The sequence below is a fragment of the Tachysurus fulvidraco genome, chromosome 12, assembly GCF_022655615.1.
Source record: "Tachysurus fulvidraco isolate hzauxx_2018 chromosome 12, HZAU_PFXX_2.0, whole genome shotgun sequence".
In the NCBI taxonomy this organism is placed as follows: Eukaryota; Metazoa; Chordata; class Actinopteri; order Siluriformes; family Bagridae; genus Tachysurus; species Tachysurus fulvidraco.
Window position 1 is genome coordinate 27,217,511 of NC_062529.1, and position 9,557 is coordinate 27,227,067.

Consider the following 9,557-nt stretch of genomic DNA (forward strand, 5'->3'; position numbering starts at 1 on the left):
TGCCAACTTAAAAGACTTCGGGACGTAACCTAAAGATAACGAGGAGTTAATGATATTAAGAAGAGGCTCACCAGCTTTATGTAACACTTCTTTCAGTAGTTTTGTTGGGATGGGGTCTAGTGAACATGTTGTTGATTTAGCTGTAGTAATAAGTTTATCTAACTCTTCCTGTCCTGTACTTGTAAAGCTGTGTAAAGCCTTAGGTGAGATTGTGTTACTGGTTTCTCTCATATGTTGAGCGTCACCTATTTTATTCCTCATACTTTCGATTTTATCAGTGAAGAATCTCATAAAGTCCTCACTACTGAAATGTGATGGAATAGTGTGTTCAGATTTCTGTTTTTTTTTGTTAAACCAGCCACTGTGTTAAATAAAAACCTGGGATTGTTCTGGTTATTTTCTATGAGTTTGCTCAGGTGCTCAGCCCTAGCAGCTTTTAGAGCCTGTCTATAGCTGGACATACTGTCCTTATACGCAAGTCTAAAAACCTCTAATTGAGTTTTTCTCCATTTCCGTTCGAGGTTACGGGTCTCCCTATTGAGGGTGTGAGTATGACTATTATACCATGGTGCAAGTGTTTTATCTCTAACCTTATGTAATCTTACTGGGGCAACAGTGTCTAATGTGCTAGTGAATATAGCATCTATGCTGTTAGTCATTGCATCTAGGTCGTTTGAGTTTGAGGGTACATTAAGAAGTCCAGACAGATCAGGCAGGTTATTTGTGAATCTGTCTTCAGTGGTCAGAATAATAGTTCTACTGAGTCGATAACGTGGTGAGACACAGTTAGTCTGTTCTATAGGTAGTGAGTACATTATGATGTAATGGTCTGTGATGTCATCACTTTGAGGTATGATATCTATATCAGTGACTTCTATTCTGTGTGATATTATTAAATCTAGCGTGTGGTTACGTCGATGAGTTGCTCTAGTGATGTTTTGTTTGAGCCCAAGTGAGTTTAGTAAGTCCATAAATGTGAGTCCTAAAGCGTCGTTTGTGTCGTCAACATGAATGTTAAAGCCTCCTACAATTAATGCTTTGTCAAAGTTAACCAATAGGTCTGAGAGAAAATCTGTGAATTCTCTAAGGAAAACTGTGTAGGGCCCTGGGGGTCTGGGGCCCTGGGGGTCTGTACACGGTCGCTAGAGCAAGAGACATCAGGGATTTCTTCGTTTGCATGTGCGATATCATGCACCAGTACATCAGACCAGCACATTTTTATGAACAGTAGATATGTTAATCCCTCTACACTGCTTCTCTCTTTGTACCCATCCCAAGGCATCCAGACACTGTACCAGCTCCCAACGTCCTCTGTGGGACGAAGCCTTTGGACGTCCACTGAGCCGAGGCTGACTCTATGAATCCTGAGACATCTCCAGTTAGACTCTGTGGTACTGAGGAGATCAGAAGTCCTTGATCCTTACACCAATACAACATTTAACTGACTGTATATTACAATCACACCCCCAGTGTCACCCATATGAGGATGGGTTCCCCCTTGAGTCCGGTTTCTCTCAAGGTTTCTTCCTTTACCAATTTAAGGCAGTTTGTCCTTGCCACTGCTGCCTGAGTCACCTCAGACTTGCTCATAGGGGAATAAATACATACACATTGTGAACTATATACAACTAATAATAATCTAGAATTTTTATTCTGTTAATTCTTATTTCTTTTATTATTCGTTAATTCCTTTATCATTAATTATGTCTTCCTTCTGTTCTATGTTTATGTTCTGTAAAGCTGCTTTGAGACAATGTCTATTGTAAAAAGCGCTATACAAATAAACTTGAATTGAATTGAATTGAATCGATAGTGTAACATTAAGGACGAGCAATTCAAAAGAACTAAATCTATGCTGTGTTCACTGGGTAACAGTGAGGTAATCACTAAGGATAGTGGCGACACCACCTCCACGACCAGTCAGACGAGGTTCATGCTTATAGATATATCCTGATGGTGTAGACTCGTTTAGACTGATGTATTCATTTGGTCTAATCCAAGTGCAGTAAGGCTATTATCTGAGATCATTTCATTTACAGTAAGTGCTTTGGGTGCAAGCGTTCTAAAAGTCCAAACCTTAAGAACTGTTTTTGTTTGTTTCTTTGGCATATTTCTGGTCTAATTACAGTAAGATTATTTTGAGAACTTCTCGTGTATTTACTTTTTGATCTCACTGCTCGGGGAACAAACACAGTTTCTATAGGGTGAGATGTGTGTGCATTTTTTGTGTCAATGTGCTGAGGTAAAGGATGGCTATTGAGATTTAAATTTAAAGAGTAGTTTACCAGTCAGAAGGTGTTCAGAGCCCTGGAGATGTGGTCCGAGAGGATCTTCGCTCCAACTCTGCTGGGGTGCAGGCTGTCAGCACGGAATAGCCTCGGACGCTCCCAGAAAACATTCCAATTATCGATAAAGAGTAGTTTCTGAGCCTGACACCATGACTGTAACCATTCATTTAAAGCAAAAAGTCTACTGAACCTTTCAATTCCTCGCTGGTACGTTGGAAGCAGTCCAGACAAGATGATCCTCGTCGTGGGCGCTGTGCTGCGAACCGTCTCCACAAGGGTGTTGAAGTCCCTCTTCAGGATCTCCGACTGCCTCAGGCTGGTGTCGCTCGAGCCGACATGAAGAACCACAGCTCTGGTGTTTCTGCTCACGACTCTAGGTACCTGTGCAGAGACATCAAGAACACGAGCACCAGGAAAGCAGTGAGTGCGAGCCTTACCTTTAGCCACAGTAGCACGGACGTGGCGGATGATGGAGTCTCCGATGATCACGTTGTCGCAGTCTGTCTCGCGAAGGGGGAGGAAGCGGTTCTGGGTGGGGATCTCGAAGACTGGCGGTGGTGGAGGGGGAGAGGTCCTCGGCCGGGGACCGGCACGCGTCCTCCGCTGCTGCACCCAGGGCCTGCGGTGCCCTGGCGCCGGCTCCTGGGCAGGCCACTTCATGGGTGTGTTGGGCCTGGACAGAGAAACACGCGGGGTAGAGGTGGAGGGAGTGGTAATTACATGCCGGGAGTTTACCTGAGACAGGTGAGCGACCGACCAGGGAGCTTCCAGCGCGGATTTCCGCTCCCGCAGCTCGGCCTGCTTCACCTGTAGTTCGCGGATCTGCTTCTCCACAGCCTCCAGCTCCAGTTCCACCGAGTGCAGCTCGAATGCGTCCTCACCTGCGCTCGAAGGCAGAGACGTAACCGACATGATGTTACAGAGCAAGTACAGCAGATTGTACTAGCGGTAGCCGAGCTAACAGGCTAGTTGTGCTAGCCGGCTAGAAGCGGACTATTTATCCTTATTTATTTATTTATTTATTGTATATCATTTGCTTCTAAAAGATGAGAAAGGACGTGGAGGAGAGCAGAGTGGGAGGGAGCCACTGGACTGAGCAGGTCAACTCCCTGCCTCTCACTCCAGTCTGTGAAATGAAAATGTGGAAGATGCGGGAGCTTGTACTAGCGGTAGCCGAGCTAACAGGCTAGTTATGCTAGCTGGCTAAAAGCGGGACAAGTAAATACGATGTCAAGAGTTAAGGTGTAAGTGGGTTAAAGTGTAAACTCAAGATAACTCGGAATTGAATAAAAAAATACTCAGCCAGGCATATAAATTGGAAGATGCGAGAGCTCCAAGTGTGCTGCTTCCTGTGTGCTGCTTCCTGAAGACTGCAGGAACTCCAGCACTTTACCAACCGGGCAGTGAACTGAATCCTGAGAGTGCTCGTCACACCAAAGGTGAAAACCTGAAACAGCGCACCGGCAGGTGCGAACCCAGGAAGATCCGCACAAGAAAGGGGAGCTGACACAGGCCCCACTGCCCCCCGAAACGACAAAGGCGTCTGGGCTAGCAGTAGGGGGAGCGTCTCTGAATAGGGCACTCCCAGGAGCCCCTGCCACTCGGGCATCAGGACTCCATCGTGGCCCGCTTGGCTGAGAGGACAGACCTAAGGTCCTCTCTCACCGGACGGGTCTGGGCCCGGGCATGTGAACCGGCCTCCCTAGTTTTAGACGGGGGGGCACGGGCTGCCACACTAGCTCTTCTCACTGCCCTGAGTGAGCTAGAAGGGGGGGCAGCTAGATGATGGCCCAGGCTGCTCCCCGCAGCGCCGAACAAACCCTGCTTCGCCAAACAAACCCTGAGATGAAACTGGGGCATCCAGGAGAAAGGATTTATCCTTCTCCCTTATGCCCGTCAAGTTAAGCCACAAGTGCCTCTTCGTGGCAACCATACTACGGCCTATGGAGCGGGCTGTCTGCTTCGTGGCACGGAGCGTGAGATCAGTAGCGCGGAGGAACTTGGACACCGCCTGAGGTCCCAGCCCTTCGCAGCCATCCAGCTCTGCTAGCAGATCAGCCTGGTAGGCCTGCAAGACCGCCATGGTGTGCAGAGCCACACCCGCTTGACCGGCTTCGTCATAGGCCTTACCCACAATGGCCGAAGTGGTCCTACATGGCTTGGATGGAAGGGCAGGTTTTCTCCTGAGAGAGAGATAACTGGCCAGCGTCTCTTCAACCCTCGGCATCGTTCCATACCCATGGTCTTCAAACCCCATAATGGCTGAATAGTCTGACATGGCTGGAGAAAATACACGTGCCGAAAAGGGATTTTTCCAAGACTTCGAAACCTCAGTATGGAGGTCTGGAAGAAATGGCAGACGCCTGCGTGCAGGTGGCTGACGGCCTGAAGTGAGAAAGCGGTCATTCAGCTTACAATGGACGACACCAATTACCTCTTCAGGCCAATCTGAATTCAGCTTCTCAACAGCCCGATTTATTACCTCGAGGAGCTCCTCGAACGCCACTGATTGCGTCGGCCGTTCTGAGGTGGAAAGCCCCTCCCCTTCGACATTGAGCTCCTCAGAGCCGGACGCGGAAAGCAGCATGCTTTCTTCAGGGTTGGGAGAAATCGCGGCGCCAGCTCACAAACGCGAAACCGAATGATCGGAGTCAGGGGAGAGGGCAAGAGAAAGGGAAACACCCGTCTCTTGCTCCGCCTCCGCTAACTCAACCTGGGAACCCCATGATTGAAGCCGCCGCGCTGCCTTAGCAGACGCAGGACCCGAACCACGAGGCGCAGCCGAGGCTGAAAATACAGCCAGGCGGGATAGGAGCGTGCGGAGAGGGAATCGCTCACAATGCACGCAGCCGGCTCCCTCGAGAGCCGACCGGGCATGCTCCTCTCCCAAACACAAAACACAAAGAGAATGCGCGTCGCCCCCCGGGATAAAGCGGGGGCACGGATGCACACATCTCTTAAAGTGCTTAGACCGCATCATTTTGACAAGTCTTTCCCTATTTTTTTTCTTTCCCTGCACTTGAAAGACAGACAAACGACACACACAGAGCGCTTCCTGAAGACGAAGAAAGCTGGAGCAGCGTGACGTAGATGCCCTTATATGGACTTACTGGTGAGAAATTACTCCGTTACGTGTCCTTTCCGAGCCATTAAATGGTGTGTGTGCACACAGAGCTTCAGACACAACTTCCTCAAAGAAGCATTCCCATAGCGTCAGCACTGACGCAGCATTGAGTTCCTCGAAAGGGAACTACCAGAAGTCCAGAGTTTTGTGAACTCAAAGAGTGTGACTGGTTACGTATATGGGAGATAAACCGATTAGAGCATTGTAATTAAATTGGAATAGTTTGTCATCCATTCTAAACTTAACAGGTAGGCAATGCAGGAATGATAAAATTGGCGTTATATGTTTATTTTTTCTCGACCTGGTAAGAACTCTGTTGCATTTTGCACTAACTGTAGCCTGCTAACTGAAGACCCATAACAAGCACCTAGTAATGCATAAGAATATACCAGTCTGGGGCTCATAAATGCATGAACTATCTTCTCAGCATCAGAAACAGATAGGATGTTTCAAAGCTTAGAAATATTTCTAAGGTGGAAGAGGGCTGTCTTTGTAATATGGATAAAGGGATATTTAAAGGATGAGTTGCTATCTAATATAAGACCCAGGTCTTTCAGTGTCAAGCCAATGACAACAGCACATCCCTCTAAATGCAAGTTGAATTGTGAAAGCTGTGGACTGGTTTTTGGACCGATAAGTAATATCCCTGTCATAGATCATCCGATCTTTTTATCTTTAACACACAGTTAACCTAGACAACTTATGTATTTCATCTGGTTTTGATGGGATATATAACTGGGAGTCATTAGCATTACAATGGAAATCAGTCATATGAATTTTAATGATGTTTCCCAAGAGAAGCATGTATACTAAGAAAGGCCCCATACTTGTGACCCCATACTTCACAGGCATTCAACTGGATAGTTCTCCAGTTAAATATACAAAACAGTATCGATCAGACAGGCAGGACATAAACTATCTTAATGCCTGTTCTTGAAAAGATGTGTAATTTTATAAGCAGCCTATAAGAATGTCACGAGCTATAGTTTTGAATGCATCACTAAGATAAAGTAGAACTTATTTTCAGGTGCACTCTTGGTCCCAAGGCTAAGAACAAGTCATTTTGACATTGTTTCTGTGCTATGATGGGTCCTGAAACCTGACTGGAATTCTTCAAAGATATTGTTCTCCTGTAAGAAGGAGCATAACTGAACAGACACAACCTTTCCTAATATGCTGTACATAAACAGCTGGTTAGAAATGGGTCTGTAATTTGATAGTTCATTAGGATCTAGTTTTGGTTTCTTAATAAGAGGCTTAATAACCGCCGACGTGAGGGGTTTAGGGATGTGACCTAAAGTTAACAAAGGAGGTAATAATATTGAGCCAGAAGTTCTCCAGCTGTATGTAACTCTTCTTTCGGTAGATTCTCTGGAATGGGATCTAACAAACACTGAAATATCTGTAGTGATAAGTTTATATAGCGCTTCCTGTCCTATACTTAAAGCCTTGCAGTTGGACTTGTGGAACTTTAGGCATAGTTTTTTGTGCATTGTGCTGCTGCCATATGATTGGCTGATTAGATATCTTCATGAATGTTTCATTTATGTTTATGTTCGAGACGATGACAAGTCTGCACCACTGTCCAAAACGCTGACTAAGATTAAATTAACATGCATTATTGTTGATGAAAAAAGACGAGAGGAAAATGTTTTCCTATTACAGGTACAGGTGTTCCTATTGAAGTGGACAGTGAGTGTATTAACACACTTGTAAAATCTTCATTTTCTCAATTGCACAGAGTTGTGTTTTTGGCAAAATAATTTTATTTCCACAGCACATCACTTTCACACTTATACGCTGAACATTTTGACTAATCCCATGTACAGGTAAAGCTGCGGAATACAAAATCAACAGGAAAACTGCATTAATGTAGATCATTAATCATGATACTTCCTACGAGATTTTCATGGAACAATTTTATTGCAAAGGTCCGTCCCACAGCATGCAACAGGAAATTTGTTAGTTTTCTGCAACTGCAAACACTGAGCCCGTGTTAAGCATCTCTTTCCAACAAATGAACCTGAGGGAGTTAAGAGAAGAAAGATATAAGTAGACATTCTATAGCAAACCAGTTCAAAGATCATTAATGTCATTAAAATATTTGAAAAAGCTGGGAGACTTTTATTTTTAAATAGTTTCACAGACACACACACACACACACACACACACACACACACACACACACACACACACACACACACACACACACCTATTACAGAGAACCTGATGGTATGTTGAACGTTAACAGGTCTGGCAAAAAAAGAAAACAATAAAATCTTTCAATGTAACATTAGACGTACCACTGGGGGTAAACACCCTTGTGGCAACACAGGTGTCTTGACCACTGGTACAGGTTACAATAGAACATTTTCCATCAGGAGTACACTTGTGACATTTAAGGGCAGAACCTGTGGAGACCAGACACGATAAAGGTTTTAGAGATACAATGTTTATTTTACTGAAAAATTTAGTAGATTTTTTCTAGACTTTTAAACTAACATTCTTTCCTAATTTCAAGATCCGTTGAAGTTTTAGTTTGAACCATTTTCAGAGTCAAGACAATAGGCCTTGACTTTAAATGAACTTGAAGCTCAGGTCACTCACCACTGGTCAGCAGAAGGGCAAGAGCCAGAGTCACAAGCAGCATCTTCATGATTCTGAAATTGATTTCAACAGCTCCATCAGATGGAAAACTGTGAAAGCTTTGCTAATGTTGCTCATACCTAGCTTTATATTGTTTTATATAAGAAAATCTAAAAACACATTCTGTCATAAACAATGCAAATGCATCCCAGAAGAACTTACCTTGAGCGTTACACACTACAGTATGAAATTAGTCTCTGAGCTTGAACTGTGCACCTGTTCTACATCCCACAGGTTCATCATTCCTCTTTTAAATGAGCCTCTTGGTCAGGTTCCCACCCTCCTGGTCACATGCTTCTCTAGTCCTGTGATTTATAATATTTATTCATTCTAATTGTTAAGTTTAGCATGGGGTGGTGTACCTGAGGGGCAAAGTGTTAAATAAATGTTAGAAATAGGAAAATGTAAATATTTACTAATCTATATATTTGTTCAGAAATGCGTGTACGCTGAAGATTAGCCTAAGAATATGTAGATAAAATAGAGCTAATCGTGACTGTACTTGTCTTTGAATGCACACCTATTGAAAGTTCCCACCCTCCTAGTAGCGAGTTTCTCTATTGTTAATTATTCATTTCACATCAATTAAATTTTAATTGTGTAGCACTTTTAACACTGGACTTTGTCAGGAATCAGCTTTATAGAAAGAAATTAAGCAGATTTAAAAATCTAAATGAGCAAGCTAGAGGTGTTGATGGCAAGGAAAGGCTCCCTGAAGTGATATTAGGAATAAACACCATGAGGCATAAATACAAATCTTTACACTCATATAAATCTATGAAGCAAGTGGAGAGAAATTAGCGTAGCTGCTGTTCATAACATTAGCAAGCACTAGATGACAATGTGCATTTGATCAGATGTACTGGAGCCCAAAGTTATAGGATGTGCTGTGTGTATGCCTGGATAAAGGGATATGTCAGTAACCTACATTTAAACAGGGACAGTGTGTCTGAACACCGAACAATGTCCAGAAAGCTGTTGCAAAGTTTAGGAGCTAAATACAAACATGCTCCACTGCCTCAAGTAGACTTAGATATTCTGGGAACTACCAGTCCAGATTTTTGTGAACTCAAAGAGTGTGACTGGTTAGGTATATGGGTATAATCAATAAACTGATTAGAGCATTGTAATTAAATTGGAATAGTTTGTCATCCATTCTAAACTTAACAGGTAGGCAATGCAGGAATGATAAAATGGGTGATATATGTTTATTTTTTCTCGACCTGGTAAGAACTCTGGCAGCTGCATTTTGCACTAACTGTAGCCTGCTAACTGAAGATCCTTAACAAGCACCTAGTAATGCATAAGAATATACCAGTCTGGAGCTCATAAATGCATGAACTATCTTCTCAGCATCAGAAACAGATAGGATGTTTCAAAGCTTAGAAGAGTTTCTAAGGTCCAAGAGGGCTGTCTTTGTAATATGGATAAAGGGATATTTAAAGGACGAGTTGCTATCTAATATAAGACCCAGGTCTTTCAGTGTCGAGCCAATGACA

The 9,557-nt window shown here is 43.8% G+C and overlaps 1 protein-coding gene across 1 annotated transcript; it reads right to left on the reverse strand.

Moving 5' to 3' along the window:
• Positions 1–7,200: 7,200 nt before the first annotated feature.
• LOC125146101 (secreted Ly-6/uPAR domain-containing protein 2-like) lies at positions 7,201–8,435 on the reverse strand. The gene is made up of 4 exons (XM_047821978.1): positions 8,221–8,435; positions 8,020–8,072; positions 7,716–7,823; positions 7,201–7,435 (listed from the first exon to the last, which is right to left on the reverse strand). Exons 2-4 carry the CDS (start codon positions 8,066–8,068, stop codon positions 7,320–7,322), a joined length of 273 nt encoding a protein of 90 aa, XP_047677934.1. The 5' UTR covers positions 8,069–8,072; positions 8,221–8,435; the 3' UTR covers positions 7,201–7,319.
• Positions 8,436–9,557: the final 1,122 nt, after the last annotated feature.